This window comes from Gadus macrocephalus, chromosome 14 (assembly GCF_031168955.1).
Source record: "Gadus macrocephalus chromosome 14, ASM3116895v1".
Taxonomy (NCBI): Eukaryota; Metazoa; Chordata; class Actinopteri; order Gadiformes; family Gadidae; genus Gadus; species Gadus macrocephalus.
The window spans coordinates 16,542,919-16,569,466 of record NC_082395.1 but is presented as its reverse complement, the minus strand read 5'-3'; the positions used below and the strand labels follow the sequence as shown (position 1 = coordinate 16,569,466).

At 42.5% G+C, this 26,548-nt stretch overlaps 1 protein-coding gene across 4 annotated transcripts in view; it reads left to right on the top strand.

Annotated features, from left to right (window-relative positions):
- tln2a (talin 2a) overlaps positions 1 to 26,548 on the top strand; it is a 116,996-nt gene that overhangs the window by 10,957 nt on the left and 79,491 nt on the right. For all 4 annotated transcript variants that reach the window (XM_060072237.1, XM_060072238.1, XM_060072241.1 and 1 more), the window contains exons 2-7: positions 10,263 to 10,304; positions 20,253 to 20,431; positions 21,227 to 21,324; positions 22,602 to 22,731; positions 25,051 to 25,203; positions 26,232 to 26,374. In XM_060072237.1, the coding sequence (XP_059928220.1) occupies positions 20,296 to 20,431; positions 21,227 to 21,324; positions 22,602 to 22,731; positions 25,051 to 25,203; positions 26,232 to 26,374 (660 nt within the window). In that variant the 5' untranslated portion in view covers positions 10,263 to 10,304; positions 20,253 to 20,295. The remainder of the gene's footprint in view (positions 1 to 10,262; positions 10,305 to 20,252; positions 20,432 to 21,226; positions 21,325 to 22,601; positions 22,732 to 25,050; positions 25,204 to 26,231; positions 26,375 to 26,548) is intronic.

Genomic DNA, 26,548 nt, shown 5'->3' with positions numbered 1-26,548 from the left:
TTAATGACGTTTCAAAACAAAATTCAGCTTGCGTCACTTTATATAAAAGTTACGACGGAGTATTAGGGCCACACATGAAGATTTTTATTTTTTTGCCGTGACGAGATTAAAATCGACACCTCGACTAGCAAATTAACACGTCTGTTCAGGTCCTCCTACTGAACAGACGATTTTTTCCGCACAACCTTTTCTGCGTCCTTACACTCATCACCACACTGTGGCTCTGCGCTAAAAACAGCGAGGATCTCTTTATTGTTAAACCCGATTCTGAAATACATTTTACCAAATTATCCACACAAGCCATTGGATTCAGTGTAGGCCCTGTGGAGCGGTTGCTATCTCTCCGAACTAATTTCAACTCTGTATCCTCGACATTTCGAGTTTAATGTCGAGTTTAAAGTCGCTAAATCGAGATTAAAGTTGACATATTTCCACTTTATTCTCGACATTTCGAGTTTAATCTCGACATGGTGAGATTAGAGTCTACATGACATTTCAACTTTATTCTCGACATTTCCAGATTAATGTCGACATGTTGACTTTAAAGTCGACGTGTCGACTTTAATCTCGTCAAGGCAAAAATATGTGTGGCCCTAATACTCTTTTTAGTCGTAAAAAGTGTCTGCTGAATAACGAAATAGTAGTAATAATAAACGGTATATGTCCATTTTAAAAGAAAGTACGTAAAAAGTGAATAGATCGTGTATTTCTTGGTCCATGTATGTCAAAATAGATGTACCATGTTGCTAAAGTGGCGCATTTCCACCGGAGGGTGCGGGTCTGCTCAGTCTGCAAAGGTGCGGCAGTGGCACGGGTCGCGTTTCCATCGTCAAAAGTGGCCGTGATCCGGACTGAGCCGTAGCCTTGGGCCTTCTTCACACTACCTCCGTCCGTCGACGGATCTCATTGACTTTGCATGGGGCGCTTGCGAAATGCATTGTGGGTCCGTCCGTCCATTTCGCTCCGTGGCCTGCGTCAAAAATTTGAGAGATGTTAAACTTTTCAGGCGGTGCCGGATCCCGGCCAATCAGATTGCGGTTATGCAAATAGACTCCACGTGTTTCCTTGGTCAATTTTGCAATAACAAGCGGGAAGAAGCAAGAAAATCCGGCCGTTATATATTTTTTTTAAAGAAATATGGAATGACAGGATTCTTTTCAGTAGTGGTGGGAATCTTTTACTATCTCACGATAAGATTCGATTCCGATTTTTGGGGCTACGATTCAATTCAAAATCGATTTTCGATTTTTGATTCAAAACGATTTGATTCATAATGATTTCTGCTTCAATCTATAGGTGTGCAAAGGATCCTCATGATCTGCTCCAGTCTGCTTTGCAAGACAGAATGAAAAATGGAGACATATATGTGTCTTTTTCACATTTATTAAGTTTTAAACATTAATCCATGCTTAGATGGAATTGTTGCAACTGTTGCATAAAAGTTAAACATGCTGCCTTTTAAATTCTAAGGAAAGTGCATTTTCCACTGTGTGGACCACAACTGCTGCTCTAAGAAGCTAGCTATAAAATAAGTTGGAACAAAAATAGAGTGCTTCTGTATAATAAAAATGGTACAGTTGAACGAGATGCATTTTCATTTCACAGGAATGTTGCAGTACCAAAAATATCATGTGGAACACAACTGTTGCACAAAACATTAGTACGTCTCAGTAGCTTTAAAAAAATAAAGTTCTGAAAAAATAAATAAAAATAAAAATAAATAAATTGATTTTGGGCCATTTTATATCGATTCTGAATCGTAGTAAATGAGAATCGGGATTCTTATATGAATCGATTTTTTGGCACACCCCTAGTTTTTAGTCACCTGTTGTTTGTGTCATCTTTTGTATTGATATCCACACACCGGCTTTGTAGCGGGAGGCGATTTGATTGGATGCGTCTACAGAGACTAGTCCCCTACACGTCAGACACGCCCTCGGCCATCCGCCGACGGACGCATGTAGTGTGAACAAGGCATCAGGGTGCTGTCGGCGTTGGAAACGGCAGCCGTAGCTGAGCTGGGCTATACCCCAGCCTCACTGCTGGGCTGAGGCGTGCTGGGTCCGAACTCCGAAGCGTACCTGCTGGTGGAGAAGCGCATGAATGTCCGTCTATTCCTCCCCAGTTGTAATCAGTCAAAGAGCAGAAGCATCAACACACACCCACACACACTGTAAAGCACACACAGACTGCCATGGTGGTATTTATCATGCAATTTCTTCACACACGCATACCAAAGTATACCCCAGCCACCGCAACACAGAAGGCTCCAGAAGAACAGCCTTCTGCATCTACCCCCCTGAAAGGACACGATCGGGGAGGGAGACGTACACACGCACAGCTCTCCCTCTACTCATTTTCTGTCCCCACTCTTGTCCTCTCTCAGTTCCCCTCTCTCTTTCTCTCGCTCTCTTGTTCCCTCGCTCCCACACTCACTCACTCCCTCGATAACTGTAAAACCACAATGTAAACACACCAGTTGCCTTTGGTCTTGCAGCCTCTCGTGCTGATGTGCGGCTGGTGAAAACGGGAGGAGGAGGGGGGTGAGGAGAGAAGGAACAGTGGGAGAGGCATGGGAGTATTGTAATTGAGTTAGAGGCTTCTCTCCTCTAGGGAGGGAGGGGCTTATCTCTGAGAACCGCTGCCCTCCCAGGAGAGGGTCAGATGGCTGCCTTGTATAGACCAGACAGGGAGGTGTGTGTGTGTGTGTGTGTGTGTGTGTGTGTGTGTGTGTGTGTGTGTGTGTGTGTGTGTGTGTGTGTGTGTGTGTGTGTGTGTGTGTGTGTGTGTGTGTGTGTGTGGGGGAAGGGGGCGGACTATTCTTGCATGCACACATCGCGGTGTGATATTTGTTTCAGTGTGTATGTCCCTATGTTTTATATAGGTGTCAATGTGTGTGAGTGCCAACATGTGTGGGATTTGTTGGTTGTGTGTGCGACTGCATGTGTGTTTGTTTCTGTGTTTTATTTATTGTCTACTTTTGTGTGTGTGTTCTCAATGCGTCCCTGCCTGCCGGTGTTTGATTTCAACATGCACACACTGACTGTACCTCACCAGATTAAACGGTCTTTGCTCCTGACAGGGGGCTTCTGACCCTCACGTGTGTGTGTGTGTGTGTGTGTGTGTGTGTGTGTGTGTGTGTGTGTGTGTGTGTGTGTGTGTGTGTGTGTGTGTGTGTGTGTGTGTGTGTGTGTGTGTGTGTGTGTGTGTGTGTGTGTGTGCGTCACATACGTGCACACATAGAGTGCACGTATGTGAGGGCAGGCGACAGCTGCAGTGCAGATGTCCTGAACCCTCTTGCATAGAGGGAGGGCTGGAGCAGCCAGTGGGTACTGAAAAAGGAGCCCACCGTGTAGACACTGGGCGACACTCGATACCCTGGGCTCCGGGGGTATCGAGACAGAGCTGGGGGACGCAACTCTTAATAGATTTAGTCTCCCATCATAGACAGAGGCACACTCAAACACACAGCTAGTAGCCGGGCTGTTGCTAGCTGCGTGTTGGATAGTCGTTTAGTCTCTGCTAGTTTTGTAGTTAGTTGCTGTGTGTTGGATTATCTCTTGCTCTCCTGCTAGTTGTGTAGTCACTAGCAGTGTGTTGGATAATCGTTTAGTCTCTGCTAGTTGTGTAGTTAGTAATAACTAGCTGTGTCTTGGAAAATCAGTTAGTCTCTGCTCATTGTGTAGTTACTCGTGGTGTGTTGGATAATCGTCTCGTGTAGTTACTCAAGTCTTTAAGGTTGTGCTGTTAACTGTACTTTAAATACTACTAATATTGACTACTTATTTAACTAGTTATCTGAGCTCTGTTAAATAAATATAAAGCCTTTATCTATTGTCCTGTACATTTGAATAATGATACATTTCTAGTTAATTTATTTTCTATGTACTATTTGTGGTCTGCTAGCTGTATGTTGATGAGGAAGATTTGAACTTGTTGGGTTTTAACACAAAGTATGCAATAATTTTGTTTTATAAGTTATTAGGTGTTAGTGGGTGGGAGTTAAATAAGGTACAGCTCTGTTAAATGATCACTCTAGTTAACTCTAGTTGATCAAGTCGAGTTGTCCTGTTACTGTATGCTATATAATGATTCAGAAGAACTAGTGCTAGCTGTTATTTTTATGTTTAAAAAAAAAAAAATGGTGAGATATTTGAATGGTCGTTTGTTTATACATTTGTATTGATAGTTCAATTATTGATTCTAAAAAGACACCATAAAATCATACATCCTCGTGCTCATGTGGATCCCTGCTCTTCTGTGGCTGTTTTGAGTTGGGAATTGTGTTTATTCAAACTGATTTAATGATTGATGACATTTAAGACGGATGATATTTTTGTCAGCATAATCACATCATCTTATTGTGGCAAAAAAAAAAAAAAACACCTTCTATTCACTATTCAAAGACGCCTAGAGGTTTATTGCTCTCCTCATTTTAACATGCAGAGCACTGCTCTTTTCCCTGTTCAGTAACCAACACCACGGCTCCGGCTATGGAGCTAACTTCTCAATTTGTACTTTATCTTCATGACTTTAGTAACTTTGTTTACAGCGGTATGCTAATGAGCTACAGTTTTCGGTTCCTGCCGAGATTAAACTGCTTGCTCTCAGCTCAGGATATTAAATGTCTGCCAGGCTGGGCGCTCATTGATTTCCCCTAAAATAAATAATATAGGGAGAAAGAAGGGTAGTGAGAAAAGGGGGAGAAAAATAGATGGAAGGTTCTTGTGTGGTTGTTGTTGTCGTTGTTTTTTGCCAGGAAGCAGTTACATTAATATATAACGTTTAGTCAATTTGTTATTATTGTAATATACATTGATATTGCTCCATCTGTAACTGATCTCAACAGCCTTTGACTTTATAAAGGATTGGTCTCATCTGAACGTGCCAACGAACCAATAGAACCACATAAACACATTGATACCCCTTGGATAGGATTACTGATATTACAGATAGAAGCATATACGGTATATTATATATTCATAAGAAACACAGGGGAAACCACTAGGTAATCAGTGGGCTTCACTAAGTCTGTGGGGATGTTTGCCAGGATTCAGAGCCCTTAATAACCCCATGCAAAGGGCCAGATTGGAGGGTCTTCTCATGTTGGTTTTCAGATCTGGTTAATGCAGCTGCCTTGAAGCCGGAGGTTGAAGACCTTCTCTGTTGGATAATGGTTGAAAATTTGACTATAGAAGGTGTCAGGGGGCTCTGATTCAACACCTTTTTTAAAAACTGCATGGGCCTGCAGCGCAGTATAAAATATTCCTGCTCACTATTCTTTCTGCAGAACCAATGACGTTTCAGTTGGGTGATTAGAATGGCTGGCAACCCTTGCCTGCTACAAAATACCCTGAATATATGGATATGTATCTATCGAGAGATTCAGTCTAGCATGCTGTGTTTATCCAGTTTTAGTGTTAATCCATTCCGTTTTTATGTCTTTGAAAAAATGAAAGGTTAGCCTGATTTTGGTCTTGATTCTTAAGGCCTTGGTCTAACATTTTCGAGGGAGTGGTACTGGTTACAGGTTTCGGGCAGAAAGTACCCAAACTGCTGAGCTATATTCTCTCTTCAACCGGCTTCTGGCTAAATATGACGCACTACAGACAATAATGGCAGAGTACACACAAGTAAACCTAAAGCTATAGTTGTGCAGCAGTGCTAGTCTGCAAAAACCCCGCACATTCAACCGATAGGGTTTTAACTTCACATAATTAATTGTATAAAACAATGACTAGCACCTTGGTTATAGCACTGATGTGTGATATTCGAAGTTCAGAGTTGTGACTTTTAAAAAAAACTGAAACAGATGAAGACATTTTGAGATGAAAAACTGTTGTTAAAGGCAGAAGAGCAGGGGCAGACATGTACATATTTGTAACTATTTGTTTGCCAATTGCAGAGCACTTTGCTGCAGGCTGAGGTGTGTATGGAATTTTAATAAAGTTAATTTATTTGAATTTGGCATAAGTTAAGTGTGTTGTGAGTATATTACGTCCTTGATTTGTGTGTCTGCTTTGGGGCTCTGCGTGTGAATAACGCCCTCCCCTCCCTGAAATACTTTACCATGACTAGCAGAGCAACTTGTGTATGTCAAGCCAATGCCCTACGTATAGACAAATAAATCATTCCTGAATTTGCCTCTCAATCTTGACCCCTCTTTTAGATGCATGTCTTGAAAGAATCTTCTAGAAAGACTTTGGTTTCAGACTCAACTTTGTAGTAGTCCCCTTATGAACGGATGGGTTCGTTGCTGCTTTAGTAAGGAGCAAGTTAAAGGTCCCAATGGCATGCTACTTTATGGATGCTTTGATATAGGTGTTAGTGGGCCCCTGATACAGTATTTGAAGACGTGCCAAGAAATTCAGCCTTGGTGCAGAAAAACAGCCACTACGAGCCAGTCCCACAATAAGCTTTCCACAAACGTGCCATTTTTAGGAGGCGGGTCAAGGTGGAGGGTGAGGGTATGCCCCTGAGCAGCTTGCGTCCACGGTACCATGCGCTAGTGTTTACAGTGGATGTATGCAATGGCTCGGATTCATTATTTAATCCAGAGGCGCGCACAGCTTTTGGCCATGTTCTGTAAATATACACTCTGGGTGCTCCGGCGGGAGTCCTGGAGCTCTATTTCTAAATAACATAATATATAGATATCGATATAATATATATTATCACGGCCAAAAGCTGTGTGCGCCTCCGGATGATATTATGAGTCTCAAACGACTGCGCCGGGTTCTCCAACATCTGTGGTTCTTCCAGTTCCACGTCAATCTGAAGTACAGACTGAGCGGCCGGCGACGTGGAGGAGAAAGGGCTTATTGCCGTTTGCAGATTCCCGGTACTTCCACAACGAGACTCGTTGTGGGGGTTATCTCGGCCATGGTTGAGAAGAAGGAATTGGGACAAAGGAACTTTGGCTTTGACTCCCTGAAAATCAAGATTGAACCGCGACATGGAGGAGCCGGGGCACCAGCACCGGAGCACCGCCGCCACGGGAATCCACCGCCGCCGCCCGGCAGCGGGGCTCAGGCGGGAGACAGTCCCGGGCACCAATCCCTTTCTCCTCCATGTCGCGCTTAAATCTGGACTTCAGGGAGTCAAAGCCAAAGTTCCTTTCCCCAAATTCCTTCTCAACCTTGGCCGAGATAACCCCAACTACAAGTATCGTTGTAGAAAACTACTCGTAGAGCTAATTTATACTGAATTTTAATAATAATAATAATAATAATAATAATAATGCATTTAATTTAGAGGCGCCTTTCAAGACACCCAAGGTCACCTTACAGAGCATATAGTCATCATTCAAAACTATGTAAAACAGACTAGGAATAAAAGGAAAACAGGTTAAACATGAAGAATAATAATAATTAATAACACTCAAAGACGCCTAAAGTGAAGGGGGGACCTCACTAACCACCACCAATATGTAGCACCCACTTGGGTGATGCACGGCAGCCAATCGGTGCCAGAACGCTCACTACACACCAGCTTGAGGTGGAGAGTTAGGGATGAGGTGGAGAGTGAGGGAAAAGAACATTTAAACACTATCGACCAATAGATGTAATAGTAATACATGCTAAGATTTGATCTGTGTTACAACACTGAAAATACTGGACAATTTTACAATTGATTGCTTATTTTCCATACATGAAATTCATCATAAATGATTAATTGCCTTTCAACAGGTAGTTTTGTGTCAGAGTGCCATTCTACAGCTACCTTAAAAAAAGTAGACATTTTCAAAACAGACTACTCAAATGCACTATTTGTGATGCATATTTTGACTTCAGTGGGTATGTTTTGTATTCATATGTTATGTCTATAGATCCTTTTTTCCATTGTGATTTCTTAAACAATACCGCTACCGATGTACCACTGCATAACATCTGCATGTTCAGACATTTCTGATCCCTGGGTACTAGCGCCAGCAGACTCCCCTGAGGCAGAGAATCAAAAATTACAACAATACAGACACCTATTTTCTTCTCCTACAGATAAGGTATCCCAGGCCCAGCAGCCTTTGTCTTCTCATTCAGCCCCATTCTAATCCTGGAGGCAGAAGCCAAACTTTTGCTTCATCGTGACATGTTTTCAGGTCCTTTCCAATGAGCTAGTAACCTTACCGGCGGTCTTTGAGTCAGGCTCTGTCCTCCTCGTATTTACATCACTGTATAAATAGTTAGTATTGAAATGCTTATTTAGAGATTGAAGGAAGCAGTTGGCCCATCGCAACGAGCTCATATGCTGTTACCTGATACAAGCTTGTTGTTACCCAACTTCATCATTATTATGGCTGTGTGTTGTGAAGTGGCCCTCTATTTGGAGGCTTGTGGCTAGTTGAGGGTTTGTCCCCGTTGTAAGAGACTTAGTAATTGGACCGCTGCATTCTGTTTGATACAGTACTAGGAATGCATTTCATAGCTTGAAAATGCATAAACAAATTTTCAAATAGCCTTATTGGAAACCGGAATAACATGTGAAATAATGGGTATTTTGGTTTGGAGTTGAAAACATGCTTATCTTGCGAACCCAAAACTCTTTGTTTCAGTGCTGGGTTAGTCGCTCAGCGTCTGTGCAAACTTTAATTTCAGCTTAATGAAATATTGTAAATTCTTTTGATTTAGCTTCCTTCTGTGCACACAGCCATCCTTATATGTGCTAAAAGGAAACATTTGTCATTGCCCGCCAGCCAGATTTTGCTGTTGATGGATGCTTGTTAATCACGTGTATTTCTGTGCAAGTACGCGTGCATGATTGTGTGCGTGACCCAGCCACTGCTTAAGCCCATCTTCCTGCTGAGCAGCCCATCCTTCACCTTCCCGGCTGTGCCAGATCCTTCAGCAGCTTGTCAGCTGTGCACTTCGGCACACCATGTCAGAGCCATCATCTACAGCCTGAGTACCCCGAAATACCTCCCGCTGAATACCTCCGGTAATCTTCTGCCGGTACCACCAGGAAAGGACTGGTGGGATGTGGCAAAAATGGAGTACCTCGTGATTTCTGTCTCTATCTGTCTTGCCTTTCATGGTTCTTCTCCAGGTGCTAGAAGAGGTTTGTTGTGTTCTGAATCTGATGTGGAGACTGGTCTGTTGCAAACTTTGCAAAGAACAGATTATTGTTCGGTGTCAGCCCTTTTTAAATCCGAACCATGTCAAATTACAACATACGTTTTAGCGCTTTTGGGTAGGTGCGCCTCTTGTTTCGGTCAGGATTGGTTTGCGTTGGTATATCCATGGGTTCTTTGTTGCTGTCCTCCATGTTTGCTGATAGTCCCTACTCTTCCTTCTTCTCATCAGTCCCACATGCAGAATGTAATGCAGTGCATCTTCAAAATGATGTAATGAGATGTCGTAAAGGACTTCTGATGCATACTTACACCATGACAATAGAAAATATGTAAATCATTATAGTGCACAGCCCTACTTTAGAATACATTACTTTTAGAGTAGAGTACCCTCTGAACACCTCCATTATACCCCAAGAATACCGCTCAGCCCCTTTTGTTTGAGCCATACCTTATGTTTCCAAATATTGCATTGTCAATACAGGTAGAAAGACAGGGGATACACCACGTAACATCAGACTGTGTGTGTGTGTGCGTGTGCGTGTGCGTGCGTGCGTGCGAGTGAGTGGTCAGGAGTTTTTTTCTTCTCCTCTGGTGAACAGTTTTCATTCTCAATTAGGACTTCATTTAAAGAAGACTACCTTAATTATTTTATATCAACTGTCGCTTGACATGCGACCGAGTGTGTAAGCCTTCGTAACAGAGTGTGACTCCAGGAGGCCATTTAAGATGTGTTTTTAGGTTTCTCTATGCAGCTTAGCACTGACCTGAAGTCCTGCCGTGGTTCGCTTCCGTCTCGAAGTATACTTCTTTAATGTAGAGCACTAGACCTAATTTCCCTCTATCTGCTTAACCAACCCTAAGAGCCTCCTGGCAGTAAGCTGCTAATTATTCTGTATGTTCCAATTATGCGGTACGCCTCGAGTGTATCTGAAGTTTCCAACACACCCCCCGTTCAGGCTCCCGCCATGTACAACAGCATCTTACAACTTTCTCGGTCTAACAATGCACACTCACTGGGCTCAGCAAAGTGTCTCTGTGGGATATGAACAACACAACTTCCACGGATTCTCCGATTTGGGACTGCATCAATGTTACATTTGTTCCAGGACGATGTGTGTTTGAGTGTCTTCAATCTGGGCCTGTACTCTCGTAGTTCTGTAGGTCTTATCTTGTCTTTGTTTCTACCTTTCAGCTGAAAACACCCGCAGACGTCCTTATCTTTCTCTGCAAAAAGGTAAGAGTCTCAATGAAAGTTATTATGGCTCAAAACACTAAGGAAGAGTGTTTATGCTTTGGAAACATGGAACATTATATGAAAATGAGCACACAATGCAGTTATATATGTTGTTTTACTTCAAAAACGACACAAAAAATGTGTAAGACCTGATAAAAGTGTCAAAGGGTAAGAGTGAAGGTAAATGTACAAAATAAATATCAGCTTTATTAAAAGCTGCATTGCCTTTCTCCCAACATCTCCAATAAACGATGCACACACATATATATATATATATATATATATATATATATATATATATATATATATATATATATATATATATATATATATATATATATATATATATATATATATATATATATATATATATATATATATATATATATATATATATATATATATATATATACACACACTCTTTCCCATGGCCCGCCAAGCAGTTTGTAGCAGCCAATCAAATCACAGCATCTGGATACCAGCCACTTCACATAACCACGCTCCACAATGATTTTCACTACCAGTATTAAAGATTTTTATGTCTATTTAATGGCAGCTCGATTGGGGGGCCATGTCTGTTTAAACGCCACATGCACATCCAGAGTTTCATTAGATGAGCTTTGGATATAAAGATGGATGTATTGTAATAGTGTGTGTATATATAATTATTGATGTGTGTGTCATCGGACCGGTAGTGAGCACCAAGTCAGTGTTTTTTTTTCAGTGGGTTCGGTGGACCCATGATTGGCTCACAGCAGGGCAATAAGTGGGTGGTAGTGGCTGGTAATAATATAAAATGTACTCATATCTATTTGCATGCCCATTCTATTTCATTAAGTAGTATTAGGATGTAGTTTAAAATTTGAAGGCTAAAACAAACAACATTGATAAATGCAATCATCTCACTTTTGGACATGGTAATGTTAGTGTAAATGCTTATTTGAGGCCAGCGAAAAGTAGCTAAGAGTGTGGGACATAGGCAAGAAAACACAAAATCACATTTTAAAGATGTAACAATTTTACTCCACACATTATTTGGTGGGTATGACTCCTGGGCCAAACATAAATCTGCTGGTGTGTCACGGCATTGAAGATGAAAACACAAAATCACATTTTAAAGACGTAACAATTTTACTCCACACATTATTTGGTGGGTATGACTCCTGGGCCAAACATAAATCTGCTGGTGTGTCACGGCATCTCCCACATTGGGGATGTTTTGTTCTCCTCATCTCATCCATATCATTAACAGTATTAAAAAAACTTTTAGTGAAAGTCTTTCTGAGGAATTGAAGCTGGCACAAATTTCTTAAATGTTTAGGTGAAGAATACATGTGTCATCATTACTAGTAAACAGTTCTTTCTCTGTGCTCATCGACTACACATTTAGTGGTAAAAAAACATTGCACACAGAGGATAGCTGATCCAAATTCTTAATTATTAACAGTTCAGGAGAATCTGGTAAACTGTGGCTGTTGCAGTTTGGCAGAGGTAGACAGAAAGCATTTCAACAGCCGTCCTAGGCCTTGAAAGGCTTTTTGTCATGTGTCTTTTCAAAGTAAGAGCACACTGTTAAGGATTGTGTAAATACTCTGGCCTCAGTTTAATTTCCTGTCAGTTGTCTGTCTGTACTGTTTGGTTGTGCTTGGACAACCATGACTATATATACGGCCCTAACCCTAACACACGACCCTAACCCCTAACCAGCAACACTGGTTAAAATATATAAAATATTAAGTTAATAAAATATTAACTTTTGCCAAATAGAAATTTAAGTAACAATTAACAAATATTAACAAAGGGTTAGGTAATGACTAGTTTGCTATTCCTTATGGCACCTTATTATAAAGTGTGACCTATGTATATTTTTTCTTTTTATTCCGTGCATTAACAAAGTACAAAACTCTCGTAGGGTATGGAAACATACTTCCATCAGGTACAAAGTATAAAGATAAAAAATGCATTTGTACTACACAACAATAGTCGTGCCAGACAGCTTTTTGAATATGGAATTGAAACGGCAGCCCCCCCCCCCCCCATGCTCCTTGACCACGACCACTTGACGAAGACAAATGTTTTTTGAAAAAAAAAATGAAGTAGTGCTGATCTGTCATTAATAATGTGTGGGATATCTTGAATATTTGTCTCACGACATACAACTTGGCTACACTCCTTTTGTTGATATCACCATCAATTATGGAATGGCTAATGATAAACGGGACGAGATAGGGGGATAGCGGACCTTCAATTTGGTAGACAATTTTGTAATGTCAAAATGGGAGGTTTTTAGAGGAGAATGAATCTCTGAAAGTTCTCTGCTCAAACCTATGGATCCTTGTTCTCTAGTACTTTGGCTATGGTAATTTTGTTTTTGTGTGATACCTGATTTTTCTTATAAATGCTGTCAAAGAAATGGGACGTGTTTGTTTGGTGGTGACAAGATCAGCGTCTTTCTCGCCACCACTACCTTACACACGCAAACACTTTCTCGCCCACTTCCTCCTTGCGGGAGTGCCGTGACGGACCCCTCCTGTCAAAAAGCATGCTGGTAGAAGACAGGATCTGACACTTTCTGCAAACTTTGAACAGTCAATTTTGACAACCTTGAATAAGCAAGAACTAATTTAACCTTGGTGGGCCAGTATACACGTTTTAAAATTTTTAATCCACGAAAATCACTTTGTAATGCACCATTTTGAAGCTAGCTTCTTCATTGTCGCCACTGACGGCCATGTTACTAGTGAGAAATGTCCATCCATCTTGTCAACAACCCCAGTGAGGGAAGACGGCCACCAGAGCAGCTGTGTAGCATAGTAGCATTGATCACCTGTCTCTCAACCAGTGTGCTGTGGTTAGCTGTTAGCATATTGCAGCTCTCTGACCAACCCAGCTGCCAACAAGTCAACAAACACAGTGGCAGGAATCACTGTTATTTATATCAGCTTTCAGTTACCCATGGCTCTATATCATGACCCTGCTTCTATTTTTGCTGGCTAAATCTTTTTCTATTTTGGTTCTTCTTATGGTATTCTTGGAAACCGTAGTGTTAATGCTATATTGGCAAGGGGATGCCAGAGGATGCAGGAGAGGATGCTTTTTGATTTTACTTTAGCACAGTTTTTACGTAATCATACACATTAGGGGTAAACGCATCCCTCCATTAGCATAGGCTATTGACATTAAAGTGATGAACCACACTACAGTACAGTTTATGGTAGGATCTTTTTTTAATTTAGGCATTTTTATAGATGACATACTTCAATGATTACCCATCACTATGCCATTCAACTGTCTCGCTAGCCTCAAGCGGTGCTGTGACAACAGTACTGTTTGTCATTAATATTATAATTGGTCTCATTAATAGACGTGTGGCTTGGCACCAGATTTAGTTTAACTCCTCAATCTGAGAAAACTAAAACAGTTCCTTGGTGCTGGACAAGGGAGGTTAATTTAATCCCCACCGCAGCTTCTCAAACCTCCAGGGGAGCACGGCTGATGTCTGGGTAAGCCAAGGGTCTTGGCGGGGGGTCGACATTTGAATTATGTACTGAAGTTCTAAAAGTAATTTCACAGCAATCACTCATGTTTTACAACCTCCGCTACTGGTAGTTAATGGTACGGAAATACTTTTATATATTTGGCCTCTCCACATTTATGTTCTTCATCAACATCTTCCGCATATTTACTCCATCAAGTTCTGAGTCTGTATGTTCGGCACGCACACACACATGTTTGTGTGTGGTGTTTCTCAATGCGTGTCAGATCAGTGTGAGTTATTGTTTAGCTCAGCTAGCAGCATTAACACTGCAAGGGTTAATAATAATAATAATAATAATAAATTCAATTTATATAGCGCCTTTCAAGGTACCCAAGGTCGCTTAACAAGAGGTGTACACAGGGGGGGGGGGCAGGTTAAAGGCCATAGGCCTCTAAGAAGAGGTGTGCCTTCAGGAGCTTTTTGAATGACTCCACTGAAGTGGCACAGCGGATATGGAGGGGGAGCAGATTCCACAGAGTGGGGGCAGAGGCGCAGAAGGCCCTGTCCCCAAAGGTCTTGAGTCTGGTGCGGGGGGTTTCCAGCTGGTCCTTAGCAGAGGACCTGAGGGACCGCAGGGGGGTGTAGGGATGGAGGAGGTCAGAGAGGTAACGGGGGGCCAGAGCATGCAGGGACTTGTAGGTGAGTAAGAGGATTTTAAACTTGATCCGGAACTTAACAGGTAACCAGTGGAGTTGCATCAGGATGGGGGTGATGTGCTGGGGTTCAATTCTCACTGAGGCCAATAAATGTATGTACTCGTGTTATTGTACAACGCTATGGGTAAAAGTGTTGCATTCAATTTCATATGTATATTTATTACGTTTTACTAAATAGTTCCACTCTGCACTTGTCTGTTATTTGTGCTGTTTGAGGAGCCGGGAGGGATCAGGGATCTTAGCGTTGTCATGCCAACTGGGACTGTAGTCTGGATCGAAGTGGCAAAGAAATAACCCAATAGTACACAAAGCAGATTCAGACAAACAGTCAGTTTTTCACATTTCACAATAATTGATCAGTAGTTTATGCTGTTATGGTTTCCTGATGCCATTGTCTGTCATGGATGCTATTAGAAATTACATTTAGTGCTGCAGATCATATCCCTCTCATATACCGACCTCGTAAACATACTCAGTTTCGGTCACACTCTCCCAACAGGGTTATTTTCTATTTCATCCACGAGTATATTGGCTGAACTTGTCTTGGTTTGCCATGGGAAAAGGACAGAATTGAAAAGGTGATTAGCATTTTTATCAAAAGCGCCTCTGAGAATTCAAGTGGAAGTTGGAACCTTTTTTCTCGAGATAAGTCTATACATTTAGCAGACTTAGTGGGAATATGGCCTTAAAGTGAACAGCTTCACGGTCCGTTTGTCTACCTGAAACGTCTGAGCAAGTCCTTGGCACTCTATCCACTATGAAACTAATACCATGCACTGTCTGGATGCTAAACTCAGTGGGGTTAAATCAGGACAAACTGTAGCCAAAATGCTTCATGGGATAGAAGACAGTCTGTTTGTTGTCAAGGGAGCGCGGTCTAGCCATCTAGTACTCTCTGATTGGCTCTCCCTTCCTTTTTATGTTATCCCATTGTTATCTTATCTGGGAGCCCGAGCAGATTTCATTCTCCCTGCTAACCAGGGGAAATGAGATTGATGAGAATTATTCCGCTATACTGGAATGATTCACATGGTTTCATCCCGTTATTCAACAAAGCTGTTTTACAAAATATAATATCACGCCACAAGCCACATGTACACTGAGCAGAGGGGACCGTAAAAAACGAATGCTTTAAACCATTTGCGTATCATCAATCATAATCCTTCATCCATTGTGCACTGCACCACGTTGAGGTCCTTGTACATGGGATCCTTAGTTCTGATTGAATAGAATAAAGTAGAATATTGTTTTGTATTGTAATTAATATTATTTAAAATGATGCATTACATACTAAATGCATTTATTAAAAAAAAGTTGATTGGTACCGGAAGGTAAAAATCTAACTTGAGCCAAATATTATATTTAGAGATGTTATAGGGCAGGGGGCCTGCGATGTGTGGAGACTGCTCTGCAGGTTATAATGCATAGTCAGCTGCAACACCTATCTTCTGTCAATTACACACACTTGCATACATACGCCACATGTATGCGGCGTATACATGTGGCGCATACATATGTATACACCTCGCCAACACACACTCATACGCATGCACTTATGCACGCATTACTGCCCATACTTGGTACAATTTGCAAACGCACACTACACCCTATGCAAGCACTCGTGTCCAAACTTGAGTCGTACACACATTTATGCACTAATTCCCAGACTTTAGTCATACACACGTACACACTCCGAACAATAATAGCAAAAATCAGAGTCACACAGAAACAGAGACGCACAGAAACAGAGACACACAGGGACACGCGTACACACAGACGGAGCTCCCCAGACGGAGAGAAATAGGCGGAGGCGCCGATGCCGAACGTGTGTGGTGGTGATGTATCTCTTTGAACATTCACACAGTCTCACACGGAGGTACGCGCGCACACGCGGGCAGCCAGCAGACACCCTGTGCGCGTGTAAGTCAGATGGTATGAAGAGCATGTCCTCATCTGCCATCTCTGCCGCCCATCGGAGTGACTAACAAGCCTCATTTCCCATATTTAGCTCTCCTTTTAGGTGCTAGTTTATGTTACTCCTGAGTGTGTGTGTGTGTGAATCTATGAGTGACACTATGGGCTGGAGAGAATGTGTAAGCAGGAGGAAGGAGCCAAGCTAGAGGCTGACGGTTACTGTTGGAGCACCTGACTAAAGAGGGGAAAGATGTCAGTACAGAATGGAAAATCACTCTGTCTCCCTCATTTATCCATGTATACCTTCTGGAGCATTTCAATGTTCGGCCATTTGCTGTTAGACAAATCAATGCGTTTTGCCGCTTGAGCATCTTTAAAACATCTTTCTATTTTTTCTCAATCATTTTTTAAAAATGATTGTGAGAAAAGTATTTCTATTATTAAAATGATTTTTCTTATTTGATCAATTCAATCAAAGAGGCCTTCAATTTGCATCAAACCAAAGTTGCAAAGTGCTGTTTTTTCTACGGTTATAACCTTCTTAAACTACCCTACAATATTTAGTTGTTGGTGCTTTAGGTCATTCTGTGAAATGAGCTTGATAGTAATTCATTCTTTACTATTAATCATGACCGCTGTGCACGCAGAGGTCCTCCCAGTGGTCAGTTTCCCTGATACCCTGGCGTAGCAGTCAGTCCGATTATACATAACTTAACTCCTAACCCTCTCCCACCAATAAATCAAACTTGGGGTCTCAGGGCGTAGTTAATGGCAGTGCTTATCGGACGATATTCATCATTCAGAGGCAGTACAAAAGATAAATCCATACTGGAAGCATCTTCATCCTTCAAGATTTTTGCCTTAATATTCATCTTTTATTTTGAAACGTTTTTTTGCCGGCCTTCCTGTCAGGACACTTGGGCTGTATGTTGTGAGGTGATGTCTGTGGTGTAGAAGATGCACTGTCTGTTGTGAAATGCGTGTGCATTGTATTTTAAATCTATGACCCACACCTCGACTGCAAGCCAAGTTGGGTCTTTCTCGCTCCTAGGCCTGGCTATTTAAAACTCTCTGGTTAGTTTATTTTGGGCCGTTCGCTCCTCTTTAAAGGCACATAGCTGAGGAGGAGGAATACAGTCAAGCTATAAGGGAATCTCGGAAGTTACACCATGATGATGATTTTGTGCATGTGTCATCCATTTTGGCTCCGTGGACTCAAATGAGCTATTGATGTGATGTTGCCAGCTATCGAATATACTCCCAGTGTGTGTGTGTGTGTGTGTGTGTGTGTGTGTGTGTGTGTGTGTGTGTGTGTGTGTGTGTGTGTGTGTGTGTGTGTGTGTGTGTGTGTGTGTGTGTGTGTGTGTGTGTGTTACTGAGACGGAGGATTCCAAGCTGTCTATGTTCTGGCTCATTGATTTACAAAACAATGGCTGCATCTCTCTTGTCACTTTATGCCTTTTTAATTTTTCAGGTCGACCTCTCTCTCACTCACTCTTTTCTTTTCTTCTTTTCTTGCCTGTGAGATCTGACACACTCTGACCCAGGGCTCACTCCATCAAGCCTGTGACTCATCTACACACACCGACACTTGATCCTTTTCCTCATTTGTCTTGTGTTACACGACTTATTGTATGCCCAGTGTGTACTAGAAGCTATCGTATATATCTGCTAAAGGGCAAAGCTTTTCATTTACATCTTGGTAATCTTGGTATTCATACCGAATGGTTAACTTTTACGTAGCAATAATCCTGTTAAACCTCTATCGCAACGTAATCCAAATAATGGACCATCTTTAATAACTCAAACATTCAGAAACCCGGACGAGTCAATAATCAAATTGACCAAGAATTGCGCTCACATGTCCAATTGCTTATAATCCACCCATCACCACAACTACTGTGTTGTGTGGATGAAGAATGAATTGAGAATAATGAGTTGTTGTGGTGGTGGGCTGGATCTGATGAATATCTGCAGAATATTCTGTGGTGGAAGGCTGCAGGAACATCAGAGGCGTGTGGGAGGAACCGCTACCACCCTGTCAGATGGCTTCTTTATCCTGGCAGTGTTGGAGCATGTTGCTGTGTGCGTCTGCGTGTGTGTACATGCATGATCGAGTATGTGTGTTTTATGAAAGGCCCTACAAACTGATATAGGCTGCATTATCAAAAAAACTAACGTAACGTTATGTGACAACACTTTTTTATTTTTTTTTGTAAAACCCGTGTTGAATGGCCTTACAGATAAGCGGCGGGAATAATAAAGGCCTTCAGTCTTCAGTTGATATGCGATTTATTCGGATTGTGTATTCTAAATGCCAGCGATATTTTCAACCAGAAAGCTGCTTCGATGCCATTGCAGAGTTTATTTTGCAGATCAAGAAGTGCAACCTCACCTCTTTCTTTTTTAACACCCTTTTGCAGTGATACCTCCAAATGTATTTAAAGGTCTTTGCGACTAGTTTATGCAAAGGACCAAGTAGGACTTCAAGAAAGGAATACAGAATAACCTTTGTGATTTGAATAAGGCTTTTTCTTATGTAAACCTAGTGGAACCAGTTTATCCCCGTGTTGTGCACAACACAAACAGCCCGGCAAAACAAATGCATCCATCAGGGTTGGTGAAACAACATGGCTTTGCATACAGTACATACCTGACGCACATCTCCAACGTCCCAGCAGTTGAACTCGATCATGCCCATGAAAATCACCGTGGCCGACCCTGGGAACAAGTGCACTGGCTTTATTTTCTGCCATCTGTGCGGCTGGGTCTATAATTCATACCCTCGTCAACCCTCACTGTCTGTGACCCCCACAACATCTCACTTGGGAACCAGATTCTATGCATCCTATTAGGGGTCAAAAGGTCACAGGGGGATGAAGAGGGAGGGTGTGTACATTCATCATGGCAGCCCCTGACCTCTCCCTCCGGTACAGTGACTACAGAGGGAAACTATGTTGCTGTTGGCCCCCCAGACAGGAGGGGCTCTGTTTGGGGAGGTCAGTGTTTTCGAGTCCAGGGCCATGCGCTAGAACTTCTTCTTCCCCTTCAACCGTCTCTGTGAATCACTGCAGTGTTGGCCATGACCGCTCCCTTTTAAAACTATCAAACTCACTGTCGATCTCTGGTTCTGCACACGACACGTACAAGAATAAAGCGACGATGGGAATTGAGTCCATGGAGTCCAATTAGAATGTTCTTTTGACATTTACATTGCAGGTGGATGTATGTGTGATTAGAAAATGTGGCCAGCTCTAAAAGTGTGTGTGTGTGTGTGTGTGTGTGTGTGTGTGTGTGTGTGTGTGTGTGTGTGTGTGTGTGTGTGTGTGTGTGTGTGTGTGTGTGTGTGTGTGTGTGTGTGTGTGTGTGTGTGTGTGTGTGTGTTTCTCAAGCAAACAGTGGTAACCTATGTCCACACACCACTGATGTGTTGCTATGTTCATGCATTTACCTCCTTCTGGGTCGATGGTTGCATTGACCTTGGACCGGTCAGATGGCCTGTTTATTACGACCGTAACCAATGGGTGTAACTATGGACCTGTTGTCCTCAAATAAATATTTTTTTGAATTTCTTACCTCTGGTCTGGGGGAACCATTATTTTATAGAGGTGGGGTTTGTTGAGGAAATGGTATATGGAATTGAACAGGGTAGGGCTTTTGTTTGCATGCGTGTGTCGTTCTCGTTTTGACTTGCTACAACGTATATCCATGGTCTATTGTTGCCGTCTCCTTGAAAGACAGCACAGATGGTTGTTCTCCAGGCGGTTAACCGTTTTTCATTGCATAACAATATTCATTTTCAACCCGGCTCTTAACAGCGTGCCTTCTGTCTCCTTCCAGGTGTTTCTGCACCCCTGGTAACCACACACACCTTCCCGCCAAGATGGTGGTGCTGTCGCTGAAGATCTGCGTGCGCCAGTGCAACGTGGTGAAGACCATGCAGTTCGAGCCCTGCACGGCCGTCTACGACGCATGCAGGATCATCCGCGAGCGCGTTGCTGAGGCGCAGGCTGGACAGGGTGAGAGTAATGGATGAACTGCGTAGCAATAATACATGATCTAATGCATAGTCCCGCGCTGAGGCAGGAAAGTCTCCTGCTCAGGGGTTTGACTCCCAGCCAAAACGTGTCTTTGCAAGTTGCCTGACCTCTACCTCCTGGCCTTTATCTAAAAACAAATCACTACTGGATACACTTTGGAGGCAGGAATCTAATTAATATCAATGAAATGTGTATAAATAGACTACAGTGCATTCCTTTATGAAGCAAGGGTATGGGTATAGATAGATGCTGATGTACTACAAGTATCATTTCGATTTAGCCATTGACTTTTGCAGATACAGGTGATTAAGGAGCATGCAGGCATTAGGCACCATAGTCAAATAAAATCACAGGTAGGCTGCTTCTTTTTTTTTTCTTCTCAATCCCAGAACAATCTACCATAGCCACTAGATTGCCCCTCCCTGTAGAGGGATAGATCAACCTTTCTGTTTAGCCCTGGTGGAATTAGCCTTGTTGTCAAATGAAACCTGTCACAGAGTAAATGAACGCTACAAAATGTCAGCCGTGTACTAAATGACTAAATATCATGTTGCTAAAGGCATCGCGTCGATGACCTATCGAGGTGGACCCTCCCTCCCTGCTGCTGAGCTAGGGACATCAAAGGGATCCCGCTCAGCCAGCGTTTCCCTTCGTTCTGACCTTTCAGTCTACCCTTCCTGCTCCCTTTGCCCATCAACAACGAGGAAGGAAATGAGAAATGTCATTAAGAAAATGTTAGCCTCAAATGTTATGTCTCCTTGTCTTCCTGCTCAGCCTCGGACTATGGCCTGTTCCTCTCCGACGAGGACCCCAGAAAAGGCATCTGGCTGGAGTCGGGCAGGACCATGGACTACTATATGCTCCGCAATGGGGTAAAGACATGTCTTCACAGCCCATATCAGGCCCTCCGTGTATCCATCTCCTGCATGAATACCTTCTCAGGTGCACACATATAAAAAACATTTGTTTCCATGTGTCTGCCCTGTGAGTGCTTCCTGTTCTTTCCCACCATTTTAGGAGAGAAAAGATGCTAAATGCATTCATTAGCTTAACATTACATCAATGTAATGGCAACCTATGCAAGTGTTTTGGTAGGGGTCATCAAATGTGCCTTGGTGTTGATGAATGTGTTCATATTCATGAGGATCTCAAGCTAGCTGTGAAGCCCAAGCCATGAGTTGAAGTTCATATTTGAACAGAAAAACCCACAGAGCACATATAAGGAGGGCTGTATTTCAACACTAGCTTCGTACAGTTCTCTTAACAAAGTCTTTTTAGGACACGGACATTCATAAACATTATTCCACATCTGTCCTGACACGGCCGCTAGCCGGGAGCTTAGGCTTCATTTGAATACCACTGCATCATAAATATTTAAAATATCGATTTGAGATGAAGTTCTTCAGGTGCCGGCAGAGTCACACAAAAATAAAACACCTCTACAGCGTGGTCGAAAGTTTATCAGTCCCGAGAACTCTTCAGCACTTTTTTATTAGCATTTTCACCTCTAAATACTTTCCCCCAGAGTAATTCAGCCGAAATGAAATCACAGTCACGCCTTCCATCACAGTGGAAGGCGTGACTGTGACTGATTATTCACAGTCAAATCTCTACCCGTTCCTATTGGTGTGGGTTGGGAGGGGTGATCGGCAGGGCAATAGGCAGCCATTTAATGAAGTTTTCTGCCTTCTTTTCTCAACCCTCCCCAAGCATTCTGGCTTCATTTGATCATTTCAATGGTGCCTTTCACTCTTCTCTTTTTTTCCTCCCCTTTCTCACTTTCTCAAACTCCACTTGTTCCCTTAGCATCGCTCTTTTTTATGTCTGTTATTCACACATTCCCTTCTCTCGTTAACTCTCGTTATTAATATATATTGGTATAATAATTGGAAATACAGTACTGTAACTTCGATTTGTATTTTACTCTTACTATATATCTTACCATACTATATTCTTACTAAATAAATAATATTTTCAATTCCTATTAATTTTTTATTATGTGCTGTTAGCTTTTTCTCATGCTATTTTGTTATAATTTCACGTGCTGCTGTTGCAACAGGTTTTCCCCCCTCAAATCAAAATAAAGAGCCCACCCGATCAAATCTTTACTTCTCTGTTGCTTGTTGCTCGTCACCGGCCGTTCCCTCAGGACATCCTGGAGTACAAGAAGAAGCAGCGGCCTCAGAAGATCAAGATGCTTGACGGAGCGGTGAAGACCATCATGGTGGACGACTCCAAGACCGTGGGCGAGCTGCTGGTGACCATCTGCAGCAGAATAGGTAACGACACCCTGGCCTCTCCTGCATTGTCTCTGCCACCTCGTCTGCTACCGCTCCTGTTACATTGCCTCTGCTACCACTGTTGTCTCTGTGTTTTCTTGTCGTGGAAATATCCATCGTAACTATATTATACAAACATAAAGAAATATATAAACCCTGTTTATTTAATGACTAGTCAATTGAGAAGGTATTTATATACATTCTCCTTGGATAGTTTGCATTTGCAATGCCACCGTAGCCGTAAAAGTCTGATACCGAAGCAAATTGACTGACTTCTTTGTTGTGTAGATTCCTTTGACGGTCTTGAAGCCTTGCAGACCTGTCCACTTCACCCATAGTGTATTACAATTTGACTTATTCTCCGCCGCCGTGGCTGACATCAGCCGTGGCAAATCCTAAACTCTCCACGATGGTCACTCCCCCTCCCCTTTGTTCCCTTTGTATTAACTGACCAAGATGTGAACGTTTCCATATAAAAATCCTGTACACCCATTGTTTTCTTGAATGTATGCTTTGCTGCCTGTCTCTTCCCATGATTATGCTCTTAAATTAAATCAAATATTTTATTGTCCAAATTGTCCTTAAAATAAGTTTTTCTTCATCACCTCTGCTGCCTCAGCTACCTCTGTTATCTCTTTTGTCTCTTCTACCTCTGTTATCTCTTTTGTCTCTTCTACCTCCGTTATCTCTTTTGTCTCTTCTACCTCTGTTATCTCTTTTGTCTCTTCTACCTCTGTTATCTCTTTTGTCTCTTCTACCTCTGTTATCTCTTTTGTCTCTTCTACCTCTGTTATCTTTTGTCTCTTCTACCTCTGTTATCTCTTTTGTCTCTTCTACCTCTGTTATCTATTTTGTCTCTTCTACCTCGTTTATCTCTTTTGTCTCTTCCACCTCTGTTATCTCTTTTGTCTCTTCTACCTCTGTTATCTCTTTTGTCTCTTCTACCTCTGTTATCTCTTTTGTCTCTTCCACCTCTGTTATCTCTTTTGTCTCTTCCACCTCTGTTATCTCTTTTGTCTCTTCCACCTCTGTTATCTCTTTTGTCTCTTCTACCTCTGTTATCTCCTTTGTCTCTTCCACCTCTGTTATCTCTTTTGTCTCTTCTACCTCTGTTATCTCTTTTGTCTCTTCCACCTCTGTTATCTCTTTTTTCTCTTCCACCTCTGTTATCTCTTTTGTCTCTTCTACCTCTGTTATCTCTTTTGTCTCTTCTACCTCTGTTATCTCTTTTGTCTCTTCCACCTCTGTTATCTCTTTTGTCTCTTCTACCTCTATTTTCTCTACTACCTCTGCTGTTTCCTTTGTCTCTCCTGCCTCTCCTGCCTCTGCTGCTTCTTCTGCCTCCGCTGTCTTTGTTATCTCTATAGTATCTGTTGTCTCTGCTTCCTTTGCTGCCTCTGTTCGATTTGTTGTCTCTGTTATCTCTGCTGCCTCTGTTGTCTCTGTCCTAGCTGTTGTCTCTGGGATTTCTGTTGTCCCTGTTGTCCCTGTTACCTCTGTTGTCCCTGTTACCTCTGTTGTCCCTGTTGCCTCTGTTGTCCCTGCTGCCTCTGTTGTCCCTGCTGCCTCTGTTGTCCCTGCTGCCTCTGTTGTCTCTGCTGCCTCTGTTGTCCCTGCTGCCTCTGTTGTCCCTGCTGCCTCTGTTGTCCCTGCTGCCTCTGTTGTCCCTGCTGCCTCTGTTGTCCCTGCTGCCTCTGTTGTCCCTGCTGCCTCTGTTGTCCCTGCTGCCTCTGTTGTCCCTGTTGTCTCTGTTGTCTCTGCTGCCTCTGTTGTCTCTGCTGCCTCTGTTGTCTCTGCTGCCTCTGTTGTCCCTGCTGCCTCTGTTGTCCCTGCTGCCTCTGTTGTCCCTGCTGCCTCTGTTGTCCCTGCTGCCTCTGTTGTCCCTGTTGCCTCTGTTGTCCCTGTTGCCTCTGTTGTCCCTGTTGTCCCTGTTACCTCTGTTGTCCCTGTTGTCCCTGTTACCTCTGTTGTCCCTGTTGTCCCTGCTGCCTCTGTTGTCCCTGTTGTCTCTGCTGCCTCTGTTGTCCCTGTTACCTCTGTTGTCCCTGTTGTCCCTGCTGCCTCTGTTGTCCCTGCTGCCTCTGTTGTCCCTGCTGCCTCTGTTGTCCCTGTTGTCCCTGTTGCCTCTGTTGTCTCTGCTGCCTCTGTTGTCCCTGTTACCTCTGTTGTCCCTGTTGCCCCTGTTGCCTGTGCTGTTAGGTGTTAGGTCCTGAACCTCTACGCTGATAGGCTAGTGGTCCCTGATCCTCTACGCTGAAAGGCTAGTAGTCCCTTATTGACAGGAGTCTGATAGCAGTCCCTGATGGTGTGTGGTTGCAGGCATCACCAACTACGAGGAGTACTCCCTCACCCAGGAGGGCGTAGAGGAGAAGAAGGAGGAGCACACGGGAACGCTGAAGAAGGACCGCACGTTGCTACGTGACGAGAAGAAGATGGAGAAACTTAAGGCCAAGCTGCACACAGACGACGAACGTGAGTTATATATATATATATATATATATATATATATGGATATAGAGAACAGGAGGTGTGATGCATGCTGGGAAATTAAAGCTGAGCCGGAACCAATCAGTTACGACGAAAGCATCATTTTGAAGTAGTAGTTATTTTACTACTTCTTCAACAACAAATTTGAAATGCTTACTTCAGCTTTTGCTTATTGTTACACTTCCGCTAACTGTATAGCAAAGCAATCCTTCTTCACTCGCTGGCTTTACTGTGCTGAGCAGCCAATACAATACCTATCATCAGAAAAGAATCAAAGCATTTGTTTAATAAACTGGGACAAAGGAAAACAACCAAATACATGCATTTGTGAAGCTATAAACTGCACGTTTGTTGATGCCTAAGTGTAATTATTATAATGATTATTGATGAATTTAAATTCCTACAGGCAGTCCACAGTTCTTTTGCAAGTTTTCCGTGTAGCAATTATCAAGGTTATTGCTTACCAGGTTCATCTTAAGACCACTGTGTCACGGTCCTCCAGAGAGGCGGTGGGCTTCAGAGGTTTAATGACCTGAGCACCCATACTGTGCAACGGTTACCGCTTCACTTTCTATCTCTCGGCTCCTTAACTTTAACTTTGCACACATTTAAGTCCCTGGAGTTGCTTAAATATTCTCTCAATTCCTTTAGGTTCTTTAGGTAACTTTTACCACTTTAAATGGACTACTACTTTTAACACTTTACTCGTACAGTAACAAATCTGTAAAATTTGTATATATGGTCTTTAAATTGTCCATATTTTCTTGTTGCCCAGAGATGTATTAAGCTATTATTTTCCAAGTTAACTTTTTTAGTAAATCAGTAAATATTGGATAATATATATTATTCATTATTATAACTTATATTATATTATAATTGCTTTCCAATTGACTATGTCAAAAAGTAAACACTTCCCAGACATGTGTACACACTATCGTTGGGCCGTGTGTGCTGTTTATACACGAGTGTGTTGTGTGTCATTGACATATTATGGTGTGTTGTGTGGATGTCAGTGAACTGGCTGGACCACAGCAGGACCTTCCGGGAGCAGGGCGTGGAAGAGGTGGAGACGCTGCTGCTCAGGAGAAAGTTCTTCTACTCAGACCAGAACGTGGACTCCAGAGACCCGGTCCAGCTCAACCTGCTCTACGTGCAGGTCTGAGATCTGCCTCTCCCGTTTTTATTATTATTATTATATCTTTATCCTTATTTAACCAGGTAAGTCACGTTGAGATTAAAATCTCCTTTACAAGAGAGACCTGGCCGAGATGGACAGCAGTGCAAAGCTCCAACATAAAACGGAAGGAAAATACAAATTCAATAATAAGTG